General features: G+C 38.7%; 2 protein-coding genes across 28 annotated transcripts in view; one reads left to right on the top strand and one right to left on the bottom strand.

Annotated features, from left to right (window-relative positions):
- LOC126756866 (sorbin and SH3 domain-containing protein 1) overlaps nt 1-25,887 on the bottom strand; it is a 93,405-nt gene that overhangs the window by 20,386 nt on the left and 47,132 nt on the right. For 7 of the 27 annotated variants that reach the window (XM_050470323.1, XM_050470324.1, XM_050470312.1 and 4 more), the window contains 10 exons: nt 15,764-15,903; nt 15,502-15,574; nt 13,098-13,130; nt 12,248-12,413; nt 9,907-10,027; nt 9,213-9,245; nt 6,601-6,660; nt 5,748-5,800; nt 5,502-5,680; nt 244-4,947 (listed from right to left, as the gene is read on the bottom strand). In XM_050470323.1, coding sequence (XP_050326280.1) covers nt 244-4,947; nt 5,502-5,680; nt 5,748-5,800; nt 6,601-6,660; nt 9,213-9,245; nt 9,907-10,027; nt 12,248-12,413; nt 13,098-13,130; nt 15,502-15,574; nt 15,764-15,903 — 5,562 coding nt within the window. Of the gene's footprint in view, nt 1-243; nt 4,948-5,501; nt 5,681-5,747; nt 5,801-6,600; nt 6,661-9,212; nt 9,246-9,906; nt 10,028-12,247; nt 12,414-13,097; nt 13,131-15,501; nt 15,575-15,763; nt 15,904-16,489; nt 16,586-16,955; nt 17,427-25,887 lie in introns of all 27 variants that reach the window. The other 20 variants (XM_050470332.1, XM_050470320.1, XM_050470313.1 and 17 more) reach the window with 18 other exon arrangements.
- The window catches only part of LOC126756915 (protein immune deficiency), a 243,375-nt gene that overhangs the window by 211,848 nt on the left and 5,640 nt on the right, over nt 1-25,887 (top strand). The gene's annotated exons all lie outside the window — the stretch shown is intronic.

Genomic DNA, 25,887 nt, shown 5'->3' with positions numbered 1-25,887 from the left:
AAGTCCATAAAAAATGTATAAATAGGTGGGGAGAATGGTATGAGCCCAAACCTTGGGGTTTCAGTATTAAAGACTATGAAGAAAAATATGCTTCTTCAACTCTTTCGAGTGCTAACAACCCAATCATGACCATTGGGGAATCGTTGTATAGGTCAATAGTTCTGTAAATCACTTTAGTTATTGTGCGCTTTGTAAGAATCATCATAAATTTGTGCATATTCGGTAAATTGATATTTTAAAAACCTTGAAATGATACCGCCATCGCACTCTTGAGTATCTCACAACTGCCGCCGCAACGTGGATGCGAAGAGGCACGCTTCCGCTCACTTGCCTCGGCGCCGTCTGGCACATAGCGTGCTTTCGGCTGATGCTTCTTCGGATCGAATTGTTGGTTTGCAAATATATCGCTACGATGCATTCTCCGTAGCGAAGTGTCACGAGTATGTTGCTGGGCTTTCGGTGGTCTCGGCGGCGAAGCCGAACTCGACCGTGGCGGCAGCCTTCTTAAAATTTTCGCTATACGTACCGAAGTGCGTTCTCTATTTAACGGTTTTGCACTTCCATTTCCTCTAAATGCATTTTGTGTGGGACTTGGATACTTGTGTGCAGTCCAGTCTGCCGAGAGATGCGGTGAAATAGCTGCTGCTTGTGGTATGTCCGGGCTTGAGCGCGATTTGAACACGTCTATTGGCGGTGATAAGCTACGTTCGTATTGACTGCGTATTTTCTCAACGACAAAGCTACGTTCGGGTGCCGCTTTTACTAGACGCTGCTGTGCAGTCGCATGCTTGTTCTCCTTTAGAGCCGCTGTTTTACTTATTATATCGATATGCGGCATAAGTCGATCTCTCACACCTATCGGCGAGATTACGCGTCGGTATGGTGTACGTCCACGTCCACTTCCGGTGCGTACGCGCATGCTTTGACTGCGTTGTTCGAATTTGTGCGCCAGCGCTTGTACATCACCGTATTCCTCATTTGTGGTCTCCATCTTTAAGGCGTCTTTTGAAACTGCATTGAATTGCTTCAATTCAGGATCGCTGCGCACCTTTCTCAGCGTACTAACCCCAAAAAAATGACACCGACTATCATCGTGTGCACCAAAACTTTCGAAGCGCTCCTTCATTTTACGTACATCGCCCGTGTGCACGCGACATAGGTAAGAGGATGAGGCCTGTGAGACGGGCGAAATGCTACGCGAGCGATAGTGTACATCCAACTGCTCGGCGCTACTGTTTGGCGTCAACTCGCCTAAATCATACCAAGCGTCTTCTGTCACGTCCATACAATCACGCACTGGACTCATGGGCTGAGAGACGCTGCCGACGTCGGGCGGCCGCTCGGGTGGTGAATGCATGTGAAAATTTACACGTGCCGTGTGGCGTTCGCCAAAAATCTCCTTTAGATCGGTTAAAGAGTGACTAAGCTCCTTATGATGATGCAGTGCTGGTGTTGGAGTTCCTTTACGTGCGCGCGATTTCATATTTTCCTCAATTACTTTCATTACTTCGGCTTCGTCCGGGGAAGAGTCTTCGCGTGCATGATAAATTGTCTTTGGTGGTTCATCATATTGACGCTCTTCAAAATATTGTATCTTCTGTGTGATTTTTTCTTTCGGTTCCTTTCCACTCGGCGAAGGTTCACCTTGCTTATGTTGCTCGCTTTCAATATCCTTCTCGGATTGTTCATAGTGCACATGGCTCCTAAATGGTCTGGTTTCTTCAGTTGCCACTTTTGTATGTTCGCGATGTTCCGTGGTTTTCCTATCGAGTTTTACAGATTGGGGTTGCTCTGGTATTGGCGGTGGTTTGGGCATAAAAACTTCAGCGTTTTTTGCGGCAACGGCACCACGTGTTTCGCGTGCCAGATATACTGGCGAGCTGCTACGTGCGCTTTTAACGGTGAGTTCTTTCGAAGTAGATTCGTTTGTGGGCTTACAATTGTTATACTCTTTGCTAATTGTAGTTTCCTTCGCCAATTTTTTGCTAATCGTTGGTTTCAAAAGTTCTTCTTTCGTCAATGTAGAGTTACAGCGCACTTTGAGTGCACCCGGTAGGGCAGCCCGTCTCTTAGCATCCTCATCCACAGTGATCACATAATCTTCCGAAGAGGCAAGCGTGTTGTTCGAATATATTTCGTTTAATTGCTGCGTAATCTTCAATATCTGATCTTTAGAGAGCGTGCTTACGAGACGACTGCTTAACTGACATTTTGCGAGCTCTTCAGGCTCTACTGTTGCTGTCATGTGATCGACTGCACTATATGGCTGGATTTTGCCTTCCAAGCTGGAAGCCAAATCTGCTACAGTGTTTCGACGCCAGTAAGGTCGCACAATATCACGTGATCCATCAAACTCTTGACGCATTTTTTGTTCATAATCTGCGAAAATATTCTTTTGTTCGAAAGAATATCGTAAGTCCTCCACAGATTTATCTTTTGAGTGCAAGCCAAAGTCGGTATCTTGACGCCACTTCACATCCTCCACGTCTTTTGGGCGAAACACAAAATCCTTTGTACGTTGTTCGTGCTTAAGCTTACCTACCAAATAGTTTAGCTCCTTCTCAGCTCGTTCATGATGTCTTATCTTACGCCACTCATCAAAATCTAAAGGCTCGCCTTCTCGGCGTATCGGCTTAAACGAAGATAACGAAGTAGCACGCTCTAGTTGACCGACCCGCTCTAGAGTGCTGTAGAATCGATTCAACTCCGTAAAACGTTCGGAATTATTACGATAGCGACATGTGGGACTGTGCCGCTCATAATGTTCGAGCGAAGTAGCGCTATGCGCCAACTCACCACATAGATAGAGACCCCGTTTAGTGCGATCATCGGCGCTACTCAAACTGCTGGCTCTCAGCACTTTACCACCATCGTATTTGTCTGTAGATTTTGTTGTGCTGGCACGATAAGTGTCTATGCGACGTCTCGAGGGTGAACGTACGCTGCGCGCACTCTGTTGTGGAGGTACGCGTATCTCCCGTGTGGGCGAAAACTTTCGCGAAGTGGAGTTCGCGTCTCTCGAAGGAGATTGTACGCGTACTGCGTGTGCCGAAGAAACTGGTAGCAATGGAGGTGGCAAACTTTGTGGGGGTTGTGGCACACGTACCTCGCGTGTGGGTGAGAATCGTCGTGTATTATCCGTAATAGCCGGTGACTCCGGTCGTGCGATATCACGCACTGTTCGTGCAGATTTCGAACGTGGAATTATGGGTTGCAAGCTCGGAGGCAAGTTTGGCATACGTACTTCACGTGTTGGAGAAAATCTACTGGTGCGTTTGACAGTTCGAGCCACATCTGGGTCCCCTCTCGGTGACTCAGTTTTGCTGTATGAAACTTGCAAACTTCTGAGCTCTTGTGGTACACGTACTTCACGAGTAGGGGAAAACTTTCTATGTTTCAAACTCGGTGTGGGGGATTCAGGACGTGCGATATCTCTTGCAGTTGACTCAACTGGCAAAGTCTGTGCTGGGTAGCGTTTGGCAGTACTGCGTTCGTATTGCCAAAGCAAATCATCTACATAACTACGATCCACTACATCGTAATCGTCTAATCTGGCGTTATACTCTTCCAGGTGATAGTAACGCTTTGGACTGAGACTACGTGATTGATGTAGCGTTATTGATTGATAGCCGCTACGTGGTATGGTATGCGAGTCTTCCGCGCGCTTATAAGTGGTAGCTGTAGGCGAAGTTTGCGTCTTTAATGAGCTACGCGTTTTCACCGCCTTGGGTATTGTGTTTCCTTTTGCCGAAGCCGGAACTCGTTTACCATTTTGTTGTGTTACAGATTTTGTTTTAACGGGTTTGCTTTCAGGCTTAGATTTGGGCGGCGCAACACGTTTCGTAACCACTAAATTAGTTCTACTCACGTTCTTAGGTGTTGTGGACTCTATGGAGAAGGTGGAGTCGGTGCGTGCTAGACTGACCGTAGAGATTGTTTTCGGGCGTGGACTCTTCGAACGTGTCAATGATTTACGCATGGCTTTGGCACAATCAAATATTTTGGCCTGTGGAAAACACATTGAATGACGTACCGTGGTGCTAACACTAGAGTTCTCCGTCTTCTTTACTTCTTCTCTAAGGCGTGGCAGTGACTTACTACGCAGATGCGCCACACATGTGGCATATGAGCGCACAGCTTGTTTCACCTCTTGCGGTGATTTGAGTGACGGATCGCGTAAAATATTAGTACTGGCTTCAAAATTTGTCAACGCAGTAGGCAGAGTATTCTCCAAACGCTTCTTTTCTTCGGCAAATGTACGCTCTTTCGATATCGAACGTCCGAAAGCAACCGGACTACGACTCGATTGCCGTAACGTCGTCACGCGACTTTGCGAACGTGTGGGACTAATCGAACGAAAGCGCATATGTTGTTGTACACGTTTAAGCTTTACGCCATCCGGACCGTTTGTTACATCGCGACAAATGCTGAGCGCTCTCGGTGCTGCTGGCGTTTCAGTGCTACTTTTCGTAGCCGCCAACAGCGTTGAAACTGCGCCAGCAGATTTTGAGCGACAAATGGCGCCATTAACGCGCCCGTGTTTGCGCAGAGTAATTGTTGCATACTTGTTGGCGCCCAATACAGTTTCTTCGGGACTTTGAAAACATTGTTCATGACGTTTCGGTATGACCGGTGTCGGCTTCGGTGGACGCGCTGGGGACGTCTTTGCAGTCGCTTTTTGACACGACGATTTACGATTCGGCGGTTGTGGTGGTGAAGCACCGCCCGAACTGGAGGCACGCTTACCGCCGAGCGGTATGAATGATGGCGTGAACATTTTCGCTTGGTGGTGAACTTTAATATGCGTCAATTGTGGTGGAGTCGCTTGTTGGTGTGTGACTTGGCTAGATTTCAATTGGTTGCTGGCAGTATTATCGCACGCTGGTGCTGTGGAGATCACGCGAATTCTCGTCAATGTTGGCGAGATTTGTGTGTAGTCGAAGATTTCTTTTGACGTTTTCAAAAATGGAATAATTTAAATGTATATATTAGAATTTGTTGCGGTAGTCGTTAGTGTGGCAATACTTTGTGAGTTGCTTTCCAAACGGTGCGGTGCGTTTCCGTGGTAAAGAAATTACTTTTTGTGCGCGAACTTTTTTCAACGCGCTTGTTGAGCGTTTGTATTTGTGAATTATATCTAATTTACAGTTTAACTTAATGGTAATTGTACTTAATAGCGGTTAATAGTTTTTCAGACTTTATTTGGGATCAGTTACACTTGAGACCACACCGGTTTTAACCTAGGAGTTAAGCAAATTGCTTTTCGTGTATTTTGTTGTGGTGTTTGGTATTGTGTGTTTCTAGAACCATATGATAAAGTAATTGTAAACATTTAAAAACGATTTTAGTATGCACGTAACCTTTTTCTCGTACCCAGTGTTAGCATCAACAGTTATAAAATATTAATACTTTGAAAAACGAAATCTACAAAATACTATATGCTTTCGATAACAAAATCTTTGTGCTTTTACGTAGGCAAAATGATTGTTTTGGGTGCTCACCTTTTGGTCTTTCCGGTGCTGGTTTTCTAAACCCGAATAAAGGTGGTTCGCCACCCGCTTGCACGCTCTTGTAGGCCTGCTTTTGTTCGACCGGGCTAAGTGGGCTGGCTTGTGGCACGTCACGCTTGCGGAATACCAAATTTGAATCACTCGCGTAACCAGACTCTTTGGCTAGGGCTCTAAAAAAGTATTGTGAAAAGTGAGATCAATTTAAATATACTTCATATGGATGCTAGCGAGGTTTACCTGGAAAGATTTCCTTCAGTATAGTGCGGCGAGAGCTTTGTTTGTTCCAAGTGCTGTTAGTTAACGGAGTGTGTTAAAAAGTGAGAAGAGAATACACATATTATCATATTGTCGAGGTGAAGTTTTAAATGCGTCGATTGCATTAAAAAAAATAATTTTTATTAACAAGAATATGCGTATAAATATGTTTATAAAAAAAAAATATGTTCAAGCTTTTTAAGTTTGAGTGATGGAATGACAACAACAGAATTTGAAAAAAAAATCACGCGGGCTGGTTTGGATCATGGTTTGGACTATCGGGCTATCATTTAGGCTGTAGACTTTGTTCGATAACGAAAAAGTGTCCAAACCTGATTTCATTTTTGTTATGCGTCTTACATTTTTGAATGTGATCTTTAAAGAATTTTAGTGAATATAGTATCATTAATTCAAAAATCACTCCACAAACTTAAAAAGCTTTTCTTCGTAATAATATAGTTCAAAAACATAACTTAAAAATAATAATAAATAAAAATAAATAATAAAAAAGTGAAAATAAACTAAAGCGAAACTAAAAAGTTGCTCAAAATCATAATAAACGAATAGTGGTGTTGATTATTTCTCTCGTAAAATTCGTTTCAAGAAGTCATTAAAATATAGTATGCAGTTTCAATGCGATAAAGTGCAGGTGCCTTGTCCACTACCCGAAAAAATATCTTGGTGGGATACATTTTTATTAAACACCTATTAAGTGTGCATTCTGTGCAGTGCTTTCTACGCTAAGTAATACGAGTTTCTGGGTGCTCCATATATAATGCACACGGGACTCGCATAGTAAGTTATTTGAGTGCTCATGAAATTGTTGCGAACTTACGTTTGCATCATCGGCGAATTCGATGAATATACGCGGAATTACACGATGCTCCCTTAACCACTTAACAAGTTAGTGAATTCCAGATATAGAATTATTTGGAAACAGAAAATATTAGTGAAGCAAGATTTATTGTGAAAAGATGATTTCAGTAGAAAGAAATATACCTACATATATTGCACTTAATTACTAAACGGGAATGTTTTTAGAATCTTGAAAAGTTCCACCTACATATTAAATAAAAAAGTGAATGTTGGTGGGTAAGGGGTTGTCATTTGTATTAGAAATCAAGTCGACACTCATGTATGCTGTTTTAAGTAAACATTTTCTATTCTGATCTCAAACAGACTTTGATAGTTTGATTGTTTCAAAAATTTCTAGAACTCCAGTTCTATTTTAATAAACGGTTCTATAGAGCATAGTATTACTCAGGGTAATATTTCATTTGTGAAAATTGTGGTCTTCAAACAATAAGCTTTCTGAGGACCTTAATAAAAACCGAACTTTTTTCTTGATTGCCTTGTTCTATTTAATTTGATTGTTCGATTTTCCTCTGCAAAATTTTACCGTTTAAAAGACAACTATATGCAGGTTAATTGTACTAGGAAGCCTATGCAATGTAATACGACGCTTTCAGAGCGAAGGCTATATTTGAGAAATTGTACGGCAAAAAAGTCTGTAAAAGTACGTTTATCTCTATAAAAGGGAAAGTAATTATCTAAATAATTGATAATATTATGGGTTTTCAAATACATATATGGCTTTAGTAATAGGTACCTCGCTTTGTATAAGTTCGAATGGGTTATTCAACATGGCGTTAGAAACATAAGATTTCGTACTAAAGCATCCTATCAGATTGTCGTTTGGGAGATCAAGACTTAAACACTTGGGAACGCATACCTTCAGACTTCCCACCCAGCTGGCGGGAATGAAAATGACTGTGCAAATTTGAATTGGCTCCTAAGCGTTTTGCTAATTTATAAGTTCGAACACAGGAGTTCTTCTTTTCTATGGCCTCACAAAAGACACATATAGTAGTCCACGAGCGGTGTTTGATCAGCCATCTAACATAAAATTGTGATTGGGCTCCAGCAAAGACAAACCAAAATTTATAGCTTTTCTTCGATAAAATCAAAACCGCAAGCAAGTCGGCTGAAACTGTGAATAGTGTTTATGGTTCTAATAAAGTAGGAGTCAATCATGTACAATTTTGGATTCGCCGATTACCATCTTCGAAAACATCGATAAATTAATAGAAAACTTTGAGTACGGCCAACATGTAATCATTGTTTCGATTACCGAGGAACTAAACATAGGCTAAAAAAACCATATGGTATTACTTAAGGGGTTACATGGGCTTACGGGTTTCAAAAAACCGATTATTTTTTTATCTTATTAAATTCTACAACACCTCCGGAATAGTTTCCTAAATTTTCAAGTTGATCTGAGTAATAGTTTCGGAGATACAGCCTTGAGACTAGCTAAGCTATGTTTTTGAAGTCGGTTGGCAAGATTTCTTGAGAACTACTCAACCGATCTTTATGAAATTGTATACAGGTCTTGGAATACAATTCTTCGACGAAGAATTTTTTTCGATTACAACTATTTGAGAACTATTTTCCTTCGTCCAAGTTCTAAGCAAAAAGGCCGAGAAAACCCATGTAACTCTTTAATTAAGGCTGGGTATAGCAAGGAACTCGATTGAAGGGTGCAAAAAACCTCTTGGACTGAATTTCCAGCAAAATCGATACATTTCTGAAACCGATGGTTACTGGCGATGAAAAGTGGATCACTTACTACAACCTCAAGTCAAAACGTTTTTGGTCGAAACGCGGTGAGCAAACGGCAGGCAGGAAGATTTATTGTGTAATTCGTGAGATTGGCTTCTACTATGAGCTGCTCAACTACAGCCAAAGTCTTAATTCGGACCTGTACTGTCAATAATTAAATCATCTGAAGCTAACAATCGCCCAGAAGCGACCGTATTTGGTCAAATGGAGAGGAAATATTTTCCATCAGGACAATGCCAAGGCACACATAGCGCTAGTGACTCGCCAGCAGCTCCGAAAACTTGGTAGAGATGTTCTTATGCATTCATCTTATAGTGTGGACTTGTTTTCGAGTGGTCTCTAAATGTTATTAAGCTGTTCCTGAATAAAGTGAATGATTTTGCTTATGAAAAAATTGGCTTAAAGAAAAGTTTATGAGAATCGATTGCACAGTTTTTTTGCTTCCACGGACGAGATTTTCTATGAGAGTGGTATTAACAAACAACCTTTACACTAATAATAGAATAAAAGGGTGCACATATCAGCTAAATCTATTAACTCTAATGGATTTCTCTTCACTGGACCTTATGCATGCAGTACCATTACTGCAAATCAGACATATTTTTAGATTTTACTATATAATCGATTGTAATAAAACACCCTGTGTTCAGCCTTCGATGGCCTCGTAACCAATTAAAAATTGTTCCCACAACCATATTAACACTAAACTAAACTGTATTCATATCAATTTATGGCTTTTCAATCATATCATCATAACTCATATTTATCAATCTTTATACTCGTATCAAATAATAGTTAAAGTTTAATCAAAAAGGTGATGCATACCCCATTAAAGATGTCCATCACTTCGTCCCACCACTAGAAAACGTGGAATAAAATAGATTCAGTTAAATGAAATAATAAATAAAAAATCAAAAACACAAAAATAGCTGCATAAGAATACAAAAGTTTATAAGTATGCTATATAAGACTATGTATGTAGATTTGTTGTGGCTGTTTTCGACTGCAGAAACCTTGACGATAATCAGCTGGAAACGTGATAAGCACCGTTGTACACGTACGAGTATTGTACGGCGGGCGACGTAATCGAAATTCACGGACAAGGTAAATAATATTAACGTTATAAATAACTGTTATGCAAATAGAAACACGTTTAATGGTATGTATGTATGCATGTATGCATGTGGTTCAAAGAGTTAATAACTGAGCGTAGGTGTTGGTGTGAATGTGTGCGTAATCGTTTGATATTCGCGTAAGTGTTCGAGTGCTAACGGCAAGTGAAAGTGAATAGCGTAGAATGCAAATGTAAGTACGTAGTGTACTGTGTGTGTGTGTGACTTTAAAGTGGAACGTATGATTATTCGTAGCAATTAGATTGCATTACTTTGCATTAACCTGGCTGAATTGATAATTGCTGTTGAATATGCTTATTTATTTATTTTTTTTTTTGATTTTCAATGAGTTTGAATTTTTTTCTTTGCAACTTTGCATTCGAGTTGTTTGCTTTTTATATTTATACCTCTTTGCGTTCCTTCTCTGAGACCGATGAACGTCCTGTTACGTAGTCTTCAATGCGTCCAGGTTGATTTTTGTACTGGTTTTGTTCCGATTTAATCGGATTTGGCATAGTACCATATAATCTGAAAATGTTATAACAGCGTGAAATATTTATGAAAGGTATGCTGAAGAATTGAAAAAAATTCAATATTTATAATTTTGAAATAAAAACAAAGAAAGACGTTAACTTCGGTTGCATCGAAGCAGTAATACCCTTCACAGCTAAATTTGTCATAGGATCTTGATTTTGATGGGTCAGTTTGTATGACAGCTATATGATATAGTGACCTGATCTGAAAAATTTATTCAAGGACTGAGCGCTGCCTAATTTTACAGCCGGAAGCAGTCATTAGTACTCTGGAAAGGTTTGAGGTCGAAACCAGTCCACACGCATCTCATATATTGTCTTCTCTGAGACAGAACTGTCGTATACGTGGCGGTGTGAGGCAGAGCGCGTGCACTAACATAGAAAAGGTCAACAGTTGAACCCTGCATATGGGGTTCTGTCTCCTTTACTCTGGATTTGACTTGAAGGACGAGGCTGTAATGTGATAGCGTATGAGATGTTGCTGCTCTCAAGGGTTGAATGAAAATTCCTAGATACAAATTAACCAAAGGGTATCTGAATGTAGTAGCCAACTGGATGCAAAGAAGCGGCTTAGTTGCCACTCCAAATAAAACTGGACTGGTTTTATTTACCAAGAGATTTAACTCACAGATGTACTCTTTCTCTCAATAGGGGGCTCTCGACTTTACTCTGTCGAAAAGGTGAAGTTCTTGGGTTCATTCTTGATAGAAGACTATCATAGAATCGCAATATAGTTGAGAGGTTAGTAAAGAATTGCATGTCTTATATTATTGTAAAAGAGCTATTGAGAAGCGGCGGGGCCTATCAACAAACGTTGAGTTTTTTGGTTTTACGAAACCTTTGATTAAGCCAGTACGTAAAAGATTCATTGAGCAATGGAGGAAAATTCTTTCAGCACCATTTAATTGGCTCAAGCAGCTCACCACTTCCGGTCTTAGACCAAGTATCCTCTGGGTAGCCAAAAAAACATACATATACGTATGTTAGAAAAAACCTAATGCGAGATGGCGAAACATTCCCTCCCCAAGGTTGGGCGCTGGGTTTGGTTTGGCTACGAATGAAAAGAAGAAAACATTCTCGGATGAGAGATCCCCGTTTGATACAGCGGCTTCGCTGGCTAGGTCATGTCCGAATGGTTGAAAACGCTCCAGCTCTGAAAATATTCGACATATTACCCGCCGAAGAAGAGGAAGACCTCCACTTCGTTTTAAGGACCAGGAGCAGAAGGACTCGGACTCTCTAATTGGCGCCAAACAGCGAAGAGGAAGTAAGGCGCGCCTAAAACCGCGTAAGCGTTGTTTACGTCAATAAAGAAGAATAAGAAGAAAGGATTCATTGAATTGCTATTTCTGAGCAAGGTTCACAGCGCCGCAAGTTCTAACTGGACGTTTTCCAGTTGACTTCAAGGCATAAGATGAGATGGAAACAGCTAAACACTTTCTCCTTCACTGTCCAGCTTCCACCAGACTAAAGTTGCAGTATCTGGATGGTCGTACTTTGTAAAAACTCTGCCAATCGGCTGGAATTGATATTAGCCGCCTCAATTAATTAATGGCAAGGTCTTACTGATTCAGATCTAAGAGTTCTAATTGTCCAAGTGGAATTATTTGAGGCCTTACAAATATCGCCTATTTACCTAACCTTACCTTGTTCTGCCTTTTATAATAATTTAAGCCAAATTTCGTGAAGATATCTTGTCAAATGAAAAATTTTTCCATACAAGAGCTTGACTTTGACCGGTTAGCTTGTTAGGCAGGTATAAACTATGGCATATTAGTCTTATTCGAACAATATTTTCGGAGATTACAGCCTTGTCTTAGACTATAATATATCCCGAATTTCATGAAAAAGTAACAAAAAAACGTTTTCTATACATGATTATTGATTTTGATTGGATAGTTTTTGTGGTAGCTATATGCTATAGAGATCCTATATCGGCAATTTGGACAAACAAGCAGTTTTTTGGGGATAAAAGGACATGTGGAAAATTTAGATCGATGTTCTAAAAACTAAGGGGCTAGTTATGCGAAGTCAACTTCAACGAGAATACAAGATACAGATACAAGATAAGTCACAAAAGCCGCGCAGCAGGAGTCGCGGGATCAGAGGAAACTTAGAATATATTTCACTTTCCATTTGCTATTTTATTCTTTTTTTATCTACCTATCATCTATTAATTTTCAATTATGTATTAACTTAATTCTACATTACTCACTTATCGTCCTGGTATGTATTCGTGTGGCGATTCGCAACGTTCGTGGCCGATGAGACCGATTGCAAACGTCGGCGATCTAATGTTCGATACTTTACTGTGGAGTAGTCGGAATCGTAATTGGGCTCGGGCTCTGATTGATAGCCAGTCGCTTTCAATTGTGGACGAGCTGTTGCAAGATGCGAAAATATTATTTAATAAAATTTGAACAGAAAGTGTGATATATATTTTGTTTAATAACTACATTTATTTTTTCATTATTATATTATTAGTTTAATTTTCTGTTATTATTTGTATAGCGAGTTTTTAGTAAAATTTTGGTGCATTAGCAGCGTAACAAATACCAGTGAGAACCCAAGACCTCCACTTAGTAAAGGTTCATTTAGTGCGGTGTTATACTTATAATAAAAAGTGTTTGTTGTTAGAATTGTTATTGTTGTTAATGGTATATCATATGCAGTGCTGATGCTTATTGCTAGGTGTGGCAGATTGTCTCCAAATAATATCCCCATAACATTTCCCAAGAAATCAGGCATGCAAGTATTTGTTCTAGATTTTTATTTTAGTTTAGGAGTTCATGGGTAATAATGTTAACCCGCTTACTCTGTTTATGATTCTCATATATACATACAATTAGACAATGAGGCATAACAAATGTGCTCAGGTTCTAATAAAGCATTTCAAGCATTCCAAGACACGCGTTCTATTAATGTACGTCTAAGGCTTTATAAATATCTAATGAAGCATATAGTCCAATGGACGCGTTTGCAATTTCTACAACTATTTCTACATTTTACTATTTTTTCTTGTTGTTTTAATTTTCTTGTTAAAAAGTAAATGTAAAAATCATCACCTCTTTGACATTTGTAGCGAATCACGTAATCATCTGTGAGTGTTGTAGTTGTAGGGGCGAGTAGAGGCGCGTTGCAGTTGCGATGCGTTGCGTTGCGGAGCGGCATTGCCGACGTAGTGTGGCGTGAGCATTAAAACGGGGAATGGTATAAACGCGCGAAAGCATTTTGAAAGCCGAAAAGCGTAACGCGTATAATGAGCGAGTCGGAATTCGATAAAGAAGGGATAGTAAATATTATAACTTAATAAGTAATGGTTAAAAGGCTGGAATTATTCTTTAATTTAGCTTAGGTGCTTATATAACTTATTTCATATTGCCAATTATTCAAGAGCTTAAGGCAAAAAAAAAGAAAAAATAATAAAAATAAAATAAAAGTAAGTAAATTTCCTATTTCTTTTTATTTTGTCAAAAACCCAAAAAAAAACCGTCGATTTTCTTCTATGACAATTAAGATTTCTCTAATTTCTATCACTGATTGCCTTATTTATATGGCTATTGTCAGTTCTGCCACGCGCTCCACTAAATCTCTTCTTTGTACAAACAAACGTTTTCATATGGCATGTGCTAATGTATGTACGCTAGTTATTTTAATTTCCGTTTAACGAGCGGAAATGCTACTAAATATGGCGCGCCAATAAATTTTTTGCACAATTCCTACATTCACTATAAATTAGTGCCGCTCGATTAATTAAAAAAATTGGGTTTGTGACAGCACAACATGAAATTCGTCACATAGAGCTCAATAACTGTATAAATGTTGGAGGAAAAAAAAAGTGTGGGAGGGTGATGACCATTTTGAATCAAAATCAATTTTTCGGTAGCTTTGATTTACCAAATAAAACAAGCTTACTTTATTTACGTAGTTATACAATAGACTTATTGCTAGTTTTAGTGGTATTCGTCTGAAATAAATTCCCAACATTTTTGCCATTTAATGTCATATTTGAGTTTTGACATTATTGAGTGTTTTTATATGTGGATGTAGAAGAAAACTGTTCATATTTTGTTACTGTTTTGATTCTGTAATGGTCACAACTACTAATAGCTTGCAAAATACCGAATAATCACTACACAATATTTTTGTATGCATTAGTTGAACCATGGCAAGAAATATGACAAGAAAATTACAGTCATACAACTGTTCTCAAAACCACTATCTATCGGAAATACCCTCCTCTGAAACTGTTGGTTGCTATGAAAATGATTCTGATGAACTGAGACAAAATTTGTCTGTATTATTAAGAGCGTTATATACATACGTTATATACTATAGGTACATACATATGTATAATGGGGATATGTCTTCAGATCTGTACTTTTGCAGTTTTTACAATCTTTTTTTATAAATTCAGACTTCTAAAATTTTCCAATTAATTCAAAGTCCATACTTTTGAATTTATTTTTGAAGTTATTTCATCTATATCGAAAGAAACCCGAGTACCGGAGATGATTGTAGTGAATTTTTGGATAAAAACATCTGCGAAACATTATTGTAGGGCAACGAGCCCTCCTGAGAGCTGCGGACCGGAGAAAAATTGTAACCGATTTACCCCCTCTCTTCACTTCTCTACATATACCTCACTGACGACGACATAAAACACATCATTCTATAAGGGGTTACATGGGCTTACGGGCTTCAAAAATCGATTATTATCTTATTAAACTCTACAATACTACCTCTAGAATATTATCCTAAATTTTCAAGTTGATCCGAGTAATAGTTTCGGAGATACAGCCATGAGAACTCGAGGCTATCTTGGTAAACTCCCCGTCTTTAAAAGCGTTTTTCTCGAAACCATGTCTTTGAAGCTAGTTGGCAAGATATCTCATGAATGACTCAACCGATCTTCATGGAATTTTACACAGGTTTTTGAGATACAATTTTTAAAGACTTTGGACTAAGGATTTTTTTCGATTCAACTATTTAAAAAAAAATTCCGAAATTTTAATTTTTTTGTAAAAATGTTTGCCAAAAGTCCAATTTTCAGTTTTTTTCCTTCGTCCAACTTCTAAATTAAGATTTTAACTAAAACACGTATTTTTCACTTTAGATGATCCTGTAAGAAGTTATTCAGCCAACACGGGCGTATCTTTTTTCCGAGAGGTCACCGGAAATGGACGAGTTTAAAATATTATTTCCAAAAATTTCAGAATTTCTTTGTCAATAGTGTGTGTTTGTAACAATAAAAAATTCGAATAAAATATTTAATTTTTTAAAGAGAAAAAAAATGTTGAAAAATGTCTGGTTTTACCCGAGGAAACCCATATAACCCCTTAATTTCTCTTAATATTTTTCTTTACAAACCATCCCTCGTCCGTTAAAACCTCATTTACCTAATAAGAATAATTCTACTAAGAGTAAAATTAAATATTTTAGAATCATTAAATAATTTGTATTCATTACCGCCGCTCTTCTGCTTGTGTATCGTTTGATAGAGTCGTTTATACCATTCATGCTGATGTGGCTCCTTCACCTCCTGCGACGCGTGACCAAAGAATAACACATCATTAACGCCGATAGACATCGAAAAAGCACGATCGTTTCGTTTCGGAACGTTTCGTATTTGTGGTGAAGTGTTAAAATATGAAATTTTTCAATACGATAAATCTCTACTTGTCTTAAATTAAATTTGTTTGTAATGTGTATATGATTTTGCGCTTTTTACCGATCTCAATATGATGGGCATTCCATCGTTGGTAACCGGTCCGATGCCGTCGACCTGCCGTCGACCCAATTGTGCCATTTTTCTTGGACGATCGTGCTCCGTTTCCGGTTCGCTCATGTACTCATGTTTAACTTTAAAAACTGCAATTCAGTATTATAGAGTGAGGAGTTGTTGTTGTAGTTTCTATTTGTTCATATTTTAAAGGTTTGTATGTATTTTGGTTCACAACAAAAAGTTCTCAAAAACATATAAGATTTGGTAAGTTTACTAGGCAACATGGATATTGAAAAAAGTTACCACATTTAATTACAATAACAAAAGTAAGGTTACATGCAAAAACACAACGTACACACCCTACTTATATTTTCAAACAATTCTCTGATATTGAAAGGAAAATATAATATTCTTACACTTCGAAAATTACGCTCTTTTTACACTCGATCTAACACTGTTTCTCGGTAAGCGATAATACTTCGCAACTATATAAAAAATGTCGCTTAAGCATAAAATAAGTGCCACCGACGCTTTTCAAATTCCACAAGTTCCCACAAAAAATAATAGAAATCATAAAACGGTAAAACACAGAGTTGCTTTGCCACCGAAAAGTGCGCAAGTGTCGTCGTGAAAGTGATCGTTAGTATAAATTACGCACACAGTCGAACACCTTAAGTACGTAACGGAGTTCGCCGTGTCTTTGGACCTTCATACTACTATGGCTATACTTACTGACTTCATTGGGTTTGTAAAATGGCTGAGCGGTGTCGTGTCGGCGTCGCGCCGCCGGCGAGTATAATGCCGATGTGGAGGCTGATCTTTCGAACGCTGTAGAGGGTGTGAGAAAATGTTATGTGGTTAGAGATGAGAGAATTTATTATAATGTGCCCGAGACAATATTTGCAACAAATACAAATTAACCAAAACAACTTTGGACGAGACGTTGCCCAGCCTCAAAGAGTTGGGCAAATGTATGTATGTATGTATATTGTTTATGCAAATTGTCTAAACTTCACAGTTTCGCTCATGCAACCGAAGACAAAAAAAAACAACACTCTTCTATGTATGATGTTCGTGATTGAGACGATTTCGTAGGCACAATTCACTATTTATGCTCAAAATATGAAATGAAATCACACAAAAACAGCACAACGACAAAAACCGTTAAGTGATAGCTATACATTTTAACCACCCATACTTTTGATTTTATCCGCCACACTCTGGCTGGGTCCGGTGCCCACGTGATTCAGCAACGACGATTCTGACGGTATGGAGTCGCAGTAGTTCGTGCTGCCAGCCGAGCCGATCGTAGTTGTTGGCGTACTGAGATTCGTATAACTGTAGGCGGAGCGTGGTGAGGGCGCTGCATAGGAGCTATCACCGTCAGTGGTTGTGGCGCTTTGACGCCACGGTGGCGGTATTTGAGCTGTACCGTCGTTCGATTGCGGCGTAACGACGTAACGACGTGGCAGTGTTGGCGATTCGAAACGCACAGGACGAAATTCTTTACGACCGCTGGTCGGCGATGGCTGTGGCGTCCAAACGGTTTGCCCGCTGCCTTGTGCTGGAAGTGGTGGTGGCGGTGGTGTGGGTGTGCTGACCTTCGGATGTATGTCGTTCAAATTGGTGAATGATGTGTTGGGTGTTTGCGTGCCGGGCGTCCAGATGCCTAAATGTTCATTTAGTCCAAATAAACACAAATGCATTGTACATTCGTATGTTCATAAGCAGTATGAGGAAAGTGAAGAGAAAACGTTTGATTGAAATCGCATGTAATTTGAGTTTGAACAAAATGTGTGTGACACTGATAAAGATGAGGCTGATGAGTTTGATAACGACGATCACGGAAACGACTCGTAAAGTACGAATAACAAAGACGGCGTTAACGGTGGCGAAACGAGCGGTAAATAACGAGGTTACAAATATAAAGGACTAGTGAAAAGCGAAAAAAACCACAAGTTCAATGTCGAAACTTTAAAATTATTGCAATTTTTGGAGAAGTTTTGGCAATTACTTTTTGCAGCATTTTCTTAATTGACTCTCAATATAATTTCAGGATTTCCTAATACCCACGGAGTAGTAAAGTTCGCAAAAGTCGTCGAACCGAAGAGCTCAAGTTACCTTACGGAACTTCATTCCCCCACATATTAAATATATGGTCCATGTGCCATGAATCCCCGCACGTCCAACGAATCCCATTCCACTAACACTTCTTTCGCTATAAACGGACCTCGTCGGAACGGCAGGTTTCCTGGGCGTCTCGATCACTATCGTCTTTTTAACTACACAGAGTTTTGAAAACCACAAGAAGAAGAAGGCAGAAATCTTAGCTATACGCATTGAACTTTGTCAACAGACAATACTTTAAAGGCGATCAACATAGCAGACTTCCAAGTGTGACTTTTATGCTAGAAAACATGAAAAACAATGGATCGTTTGGGATTGCATAAGTGAATATATAGACAGTTTTTTATCAAAACAATGCTTCCTGTCAAGAATTAAGACAAAACTTGCATAAATTTAGCTCAAAGTTTTGTACGCATGTTCCATATTCTCCGACGAACTTTTCTTTCGACTTTTTCTCTTCTTTTCTTTTAGATCTCAAGAGAATGCACACTGGAAAGAAATTGTGCAAAGGTTGTTCATGGAGTGCTGCAGTCGGGAAGATGACAACCAATAGAGACAATGAAAACAGGGTTCTCAGACTCCTCAGTTTAGTGCGTGACTCTCGCATCGTGAGAAGTAAAATGTTATGGAGAGGATATTTTCTAACAATAATTGTACCTCGTCAGGCACTCTCAAACCTCGTAGTGTATACTGCTCGAGGTGCCTTAAAAATTAATATTTTCACTTATTAAAGATTCCCGTTGTGAAATACTGACAAGTAAAGATTTTTGTGATTCATATTCCAGAATAAACTTATTGCAACATCCATATAGTCAAGTAAATATAATATTTTTACATGCTTAGGTCACTGCTATTATTTTTATCAATTTCAATTTCAGTTCAGTTTCGCTGAAGTATTGCAAAGCTTACTTTTTTTCCTTGAAATACCGCATCAACTTTAATGAATTATTTTTATAAACAGTGTGAAGCTAAATTTAACGCAAAGCGTAAACGAAGACTCTATTTTTAGCTGAATATATCTATATATATGTATGTATGTATATAGTATATATATTGTATTTATATAGAACTAAGAATGAATTTTTCCATAGCAGCAGCGAAATAGACGGATGCGTGACGTTTGCAGACTGGAATTCTTACTTTGCCTACACTTAAATGATTATAAAAACACTTAATTACATACGTAAACCGTTAAGGTATGCTGCTAAATTGAAATCACCCGCAGATGGGAACAGAAATTTCTGCAAAGCGAAATTCTTTCAAGTTATTTATGTATGTCCGAAAAGAAAACATTCGCTAGAGATGATGATTAACAACCAAATATCGAAAAAAATTCAATATCATAGGATTTCGAACGGAAATAAAGTAAATTGATTAAAAAAAAAGAACAAACAATTAAAAAAAAGTTTTTTGGCATTTCTTCTTTGCATTCGACACGCTTTTGTTTACAGGGTAATTCAGTATTTGCGTGCAACACTGAGGTAATCATGCAACAACAACATGTATGCAACGCCAAAGCATCACATTTGGCAGGCAGTCAAGAAATGGATGGCCAATAGTAGTGGCCAACGGCGTTGGATGAATCATCCGTTTTGGCGCACGTCGCTACTCGGGGCAGCTACCAAAGCACCGGGCAAAATAACGGCAAAAAGAACACGAATGCAGACAGTGAAGTGTACAACATCATTTGCAGTCTCAAAGCCAACGCTGAACGCAATATAATTTTTGTTGTTTTTTAATTAATTTTTGCCTGAAAACTACGCACAAAGCTTTAAAATCACCGCGTTCTCGCTGATATTTATGCGTATATTTGAGGGTGTGCGTGTGTATACATACATGTCCATTTAACGGCAGTGAATCTAATAAAATTTCGACGCCTTCATAAATGGTTTTTTGTTTTTGGTTTTTGCTTTCCTCAATTTATCGGCCACCTGTAAGTGAACGAACGCGGTGAAGGTGGCTGCCACCAGCGGCATCAGCAGCACCGCGGGTTTCTTGGCTACAAGCATAAAAAAGAAACTGTCTCAAGGGAAGTGGCGACACTTCATTTCTCATCAGCATCACATCAACGTTGACTCAGCGCACTCGCTTTGCTTTTGATGCGATATGGTACATTTTATTTGTGGTTTATGTTTCTTTTTTGTATTTTTTTTTTCAATCAATAAAAGAGGACTTTCTTTATTTTTAGGAAACATAAAAACATTGTAGCAATAAATAACAGTGATATATGCATATTCCGTTGATATTTTGAATACAATTAATTTTGACGTGTGAGTTGATAAAATCGATAGATAGGAAGCTGAATATTTGAAATTTGGATGGAGACTACTGAGGATAGACATTTCTTATTTTTCTATTCCAGTATTTTTTTGAACAAATTTCGATTTGAATTTGGCTTTTTATAAGTAGAAAAGTAAAGAGGAATAAACTGGTAAGATAGCATAGTTTGACAAAAACTAATTGCTTGACATTAGCTACTTTATCTGGTATTTTATTGGATAAACCTTGTTAGATTCTTTCTCATTTTTAAACCTTGAATTAGATAATAGTAGTGTAAGTTTGCCACGAAGTTTGTAACACGAAAATATCGGAGAACCTACACTATATACTATACAAATATAAAGATGGTCAGCGTGACAAGCTGAGTCGATTTAGCTATATCGGTCTCTTTGTCCGTTGTCTGTATATATGCGAATTGAATCTTTGTTTTTGAGATATCGATCTGAAATATTAAACACGTTATTTTCTTCCCAAAAGGCTGCTTATTTGTTAGAATCGTCGATATCAGATCACTATAGTTTATAGCTACCATACAAATTGATCTATCGAACTGAAGTTCTTATAAGAAAAACATTTTTATTTGACATCACGACATGGGTATGAGTTGTTATCTAAGACAACGTCACAATCTCAAAACATATTGCTCAGGTCGAACCACTATCGTATATATATAACTGTCTTTCAAACTAATCGATCGAAATGAAGACGAAGATCTTTTTAATACTCTTTTATTAAAAAATTAGTTCTTCTGACCTCTAAGCAGAATAAGTTGCAATTTACAATAAAATATAAATTGAAATACAGTAAACGTTCCAATCTTATACCCTATGAAACTTTTGGAAAACAAAAACCCTTGCTTTTCCGTACATTTACTTCAAGACCATACTGAGTTTGTAGTTCATAATGGTCTTTATATATCCGTTCAACTTAATGCAAAACAAAAAACTACAAAATACCGCGAATTGTTTTTGTTTTAATCTTGGACTTCTCCAATGACAAATTAAACATAGATTCAGCCGGGGACAGGAATTTAAATATAAATATATCCTCATTTATATTAGGTAGGATGGGTAGGTCGTAGGTAGATGGTTTTTAGAATCTGTATCTCACTTTTGTTACGCAGCAATCGAGTTCAACATGGCATTAAAAAATTATCTTACTAAAAAAATATTTTCACATTTTGAACCATATTGTTTGAAACGGTTCAAATAAAGAACCAGCAAAGAGAATATACGGCACATTTTACAGTTTTTCTTTCATAGAGAAGAAAACGTGAGCTAAGCGGCTCTAAATTTAGTAGTATTTATGGTCCGGGTATTGTATTGTATATCATGCGTAATTTTGGTTTCGTTGACACCGTTCCGATAATTTTTATGGGAATAATCCACCAAGCGCTGGAAGGTCAAACGAAAAGATTGATAAAATAATGGAAAACATCAAGTTCGGTAGTCATATATGGTAAATTTCGATTGCCCAGAAGCTTGGCGTGTCACAAAAACCCGTTTAGCCGTATTAAAATAAGGCTGAATATAGAAAGAAATTCGATGGATGGGTGGCACACGAGCTAACGCAAAAACGACAGGATTGGCTGTAGGAAAGGCTTGATGTGTATTTGATGGAACCAGCAGGGAATAATCTCCTCCCCTAACTTACAAACTTATTTCGGATCTGTAAATGGATCATCTGAAATAATCAATCGGCCAGATGCAGTCAACTTTGACCAATTGGGGAGGAATTCATTTCCATCAGGACACATATCGGAAGTGAAGCTTGGTTGGAGTGCGTCCATCTCATAATCATTTTTGAATCTGACATCAATTGATTGCTGCCTGTTGATGTCTATGGCGAATAAATTTGATTTGCGATTGCCCCATTTTTTTGATAATAGGACCGAGGGTTTTTATGAAAGTGGCAATGTAAAATTAATCTCAAATTATAGTAGCAAACGGTGCATATTTAACCTGAATCTGATAATTCTAAATATGCAATCAGAACCGTTGATCTCACGACGCAAAAGCGTAATGTGGTTTACAAATAACGGCTATGAAACAGTAGCATGTATTCGTATGTATGAATAGCTTCTCCACCTACTGAAAGCTCCACGAAACTAATTTGCTAAACAAATATTTTCCGAAGAAACAAATATTAAAAAAAGATTCTGAAATAGTATGAGAAACTTTTTTGTGAAAAACTTATCCTATCTGATTTTCCCCATATGATTCTTTATTGGCGCAGACACCGACTACGCGGTTATATGGAGGATAGAGCTATGTGTAGAAGTACACACAAGTGAGGAAAGTTCTATGAGCGCCATTCACTTGGGATTGGCCAGAAACGATTCTTTTACATATGGCTCAAGCAGCTCACGACTTCCGGTCTTAGACCAAATATCCTCTGGGTAGCCAAAAGCCATCCATTTGAAGGCGAGCTAAAGTGAGAAGGCGAACATCCCTCACGTAAAAAAACACACCCAATGAAAAGGAAAACATCTCCATATGAATAAAATAATAATAATAATTTAATAATTTACGAAAACATTTTTTCATTATTGATTGATAAGCTATGATTTTATATAGACTCCTTATAGTTTGTTTGTCATAGTGGCATTGATATGGATACCATTAAATAACCAATTTCAAACATGCATCGTGATCTCATTCACCTAAAGTATTTTAAGTTGCATTGTAAGCATTGAATGCCCGTAGAATAAGGATCCGCTCAAACAAAGCATATATTGAGTTGAACGTGGTGACACATATCTTCGAGGCACTCTCCTGGGAATATCAAATTTTCCAAAAAATGAAATATAAAACGAAGAAATTTTGGCTATTTATTATTAGTACAGTTCCTCTATTGAAGAACCTTTTTTAAGAAGTTGTTAGATGATGATTTTCATTCGAAAAAGTTTATGAATAAAATTATGTTTTTATTTTAGAAAAATCAATTGCGTTAAATAAATAAATAAACTGTTATTTACAGCTTATTTACATTTGTATACATATGCTTATATACTTTAACATATTTCTTACAAAATTTGCATAACGAAATATTTTTCCCAAGATTTTTTAAATCACAACAACTCTCATCGCCACTCAAGCTCTATTTACACACATACAACTACTGCAACGTCTGAAAGTCGCCCACAACAGCTTATTGAATTGAAAATACAGTCAACACAAAACTTGTTTTGAAAAAATCAGCCAGCCCTTCAAGTGGTTTATGCACACTTTCAAATCACTTTTGCGCTTTCAAATCACTCTTAACAACAACAAAAACACTTGCAAACACAAAACACTAAATCAGGACTTAACACACTTTCGAACATACTTGAAATAACAAACTTCAATTACACCGCTAACGCAGCGGCAATGTCCTTTGGCTGTATGCGCACAGGACCTTTGTGAAAAGGAAGCGTTTTTTGTGATTTCGTTTTCACTTGCAAATTGTCGCTTTTTTATATTTAACTCAGAGATTTGCTCGACGATTCGCGTTTTTGCTGGCTGACTCCGCGCGCGTTTGGAGTCGACTGAATGTTGCGTGACATCGCATAAGTAAACACTCCAAAAAGCTGACTGCTGACTGCTTCGAAGCGAAGGCAAAAACATCAGCGCTATTGTTGTTGTTGCGGCTGCGACGGCTGCTGCTGCTTCTGTTGTTGCTGTGGTGTTGTGCTGAGGCAGCTAAATGCCCACCGCAGGCGGAATAAGTGCACTGCAAAAATCACTACCTTGTTGAATAGACTATGGCTTGATGGTCGCATGGACGGATGGACGTGTGTACGGGTGGATGAAGGCAGGAAGGCAGAACGGACGCGCAGACAGACGTTTGGACGGGCGTAGGTCAGGCTAGGCTGTCGCGGTAGATTCCAATGCGACGCAAGCACACACCCAGTTCGAGTGGCGTTAAATGAGTGCAGCAACAACAACAGCAACAACAACGACAACGACAACAATAATAATAACAGCAATGACAACAACTCTTACATGTACCAGTTGAGGAACAAGGCGATCAATTACAAAAGCGAAATGGCAATGCGACAACCGGTGACTGACTGACTAAGCGGCTGAGTGAATTAGCGCGTCAGGGGCGAACAATGCAAATCAAGCGTACTTTTTATTCTCAATATTATTTTTGTTGTTGTTGTTGTTGTTGTTGTTTTGCGGGAATTTATTTCAATCCATTTCTTTTTTAATTCGCCATTTAAATAAAAAATGGAAAACAATAAAAAAGCAATACCTGATCAGTCAAGCATCAGTCAATCGTGCGCGTCCACGTCCGTCCGTTCGTCCGTCCGTGCGCGCTATATGCGTACACAAATACAATTTGAGTATTGACAGCATTTTTGTGACTCCCTGACGCACCCTACAGTGGCGGCGCAAACAACCGCACATACGCGCCTGCATGCATACACATAATAATGAACTGCCAACAATTAAGCTAATAGCAACAACAATAACAAAGCACATTATTGTCGATTTGTAGACCATATTCGCATATTGTCTAATTATTGGTTCTTTAAAATATTTGCTTCAGCGGTGTGCGCTTATGCGCTTTATATAGTCTAGCGGTGGTTGTTTGAACGTTGCGCGCCACCGCCGCGGGCCATGAAGCAATCGAACGCGCTTCCGGTATGTGCGGGCGCGTACACAGTAAGACTTACACACACACACGAACGTGTATAAAAGCAAGTAGTTCACAATGATAGCTACCGCTCCAAGGCACTCAACCGCGCCGCACCACCGTTGATACTATTTGTAACGCCGCGCGCCCGTTCAGGCGCTGAGCGCTGAGCCGTTGGTAGTAAAGTGGAAGGCGGCAAGCGGCGCACGGCAGTCGCAGTCAGTCAATCAAATCAAATCAATCGGAAACAAGCTTTTATTTAGCTCTTTTTGCATTACTCGCTTTTTCATCTAGTAAAAGTATTTTTGAAATAAAGAACATACGAATAAACTAGGTATGTACAGAACAGTAAAAAAGGAACAAAACCAAAACAAAAAGAAGAAAAAATTTCAGCGCGCAACAACAAAACTAGGCGCGTACAAGGAGCGCCGTTGGTGCATTGAATTTAACGAGACCCAATCTGCCTTGAATACAACTCCAGTCGCCACCTCAATAGCGCTGCGCCACATTTTTATGCTTTACCGCACACATACACGCGCACATTTGTGTGTGATTGTTGACGCGTTCAATGCCCGCCTGTCTACCAAGTTGTGGCATGGTGCGCTTTGTGGGCTACAGTTAGGCGCTCATCGTAAAAAATCACTAAAACTATTATTGATTTTCTGCAAGCACCGACGGACACTATTTAGCGTAAAGTGAGACATAGTGAAACGCGTAGCTAAATAACAAAAAGTTACAAAAACCCTATGGTAATAAAAATAAATAGAAATTTATTGGGAAATAAAGCGGCCGTTAGGATTAGTCGCTTCATCCGCTTAGCCTTAGTCGACGCGCGCGCGCCGGGTGGCAGGTATTCTATCTACACTGTGCACACTTTTGCGGCTTTTTATGCGAATCTCATGTTGTTTATGCTACTAATGCCTTTGTTCACCAGCTTTTGGCCCTTAATAAGGTGCGGCGATTTAAATCGATTTTCCGTAGCATAGATTCGTGCAAATAGAAATTTTCTAACGCTTTCCGAGATTTGTTTACGATGACCCAATTCGCGGTAGATAAGCAAGTGGAGAATAAAAGAGATGATTGATGGGAGTGATCAAGGTTCG

The sequence above is a fragment of the Bactrocera neohumeralis genome, chromosome 4 (genome assembly GCF_024586455.1).
Source record: "Bactrocera neohumeralis isolate Rockhampton chromosome 4, APGP_CSIRO_Bneo_wtdbg2-racon-allhic-juicebox.fasta_v2, whole genome shotgun sequence".
Classification (NCBI taxonomy): domain Eukaryota; kingdom Metazoa; phylum Arthropoda; class Insecta; order Diptera; family Tephritidae; genus Bactrocera; species Bactrocera neohumeralis.
The sequence above is the reverse complement of the archived record's forward strand: the minus strand, read 5'-3'. Positions and strand labels throughout refer to the sequence as shown.